This window comes from Gekko japonicus, unplaced genomic scaffold (assembly GCF_001447785.1).
Source record: "Gekko japonicus isolate JY-2015 unplaced genomic scaffold, Gekko_japonicus_V1.1 scaffold1149, whole genome shotgun sequence".
Lineage (NCBI taxonomy): Eukaryota > Metazoa > Chordata > Lepidosauria > Squamata > Gekkonidae > Gekko > Gekko japonicus.
The window spans coordinates 174,908-175,225 of record NW_015167084.1 but is presented as its reverse complement, the minus strand read 5'-3'; the positions used below and the strand labels follow the sequence as shown (position 1 = coordinate 175,225).

At 43.7% G+C, this 318-nt stretch overlaps 1 protein-coding gene across 1 annotated transcript in view; it reads right to left on the bottom strand.

Annotated features, from left to right (window-relative positions):
* MRPL21 (mitochondrial ribosomal protein L21) overlaps positions 1–318 on the bottom strand; it is a 48,222-nt gene that overhangs the window by 33,149 nt on the left and 14,755 nt on the right. Inside the window, exon 3 of the mRNA XM_015412832.1 lies at positions 45–130. Within this exon, the coding sequence (XP_015268318.1) occupies positions 45–130 (86 nt within the window). The remainder of the gene's footprint in view (positions 1–44; positions 131–318) is intronic.

The window sequence follows — 318 nt, the reverse complement described above, 5'->3', positions numbered from 1 at the left end:
CGGCAAAAAAAAGTAAACTCTTCAGCTTTTGAACAGCTACTTACCTCTGTGGAGCATTAGGTCTTCTGCTGGATCTGGCAGTTTGACTTCAGGCCATGGGGGTGAAGATAAAGATGTTTTCGGAAGGACTCTATCAAATAATAAGAATCTCCTGTTATGAATGAGATAGCCTTACAGCTCTCCATGTTTTTACATTTAATTATCAGGCACTTGAAGGTGTGATTCAGACTGGGGATGTGGCACAATGGGACGGGGTTAAGCCTTCCCGCCCCCTGACCTGAAATTGCTTGGGAGTTCCTATTAGTCTCTATGGAGAAA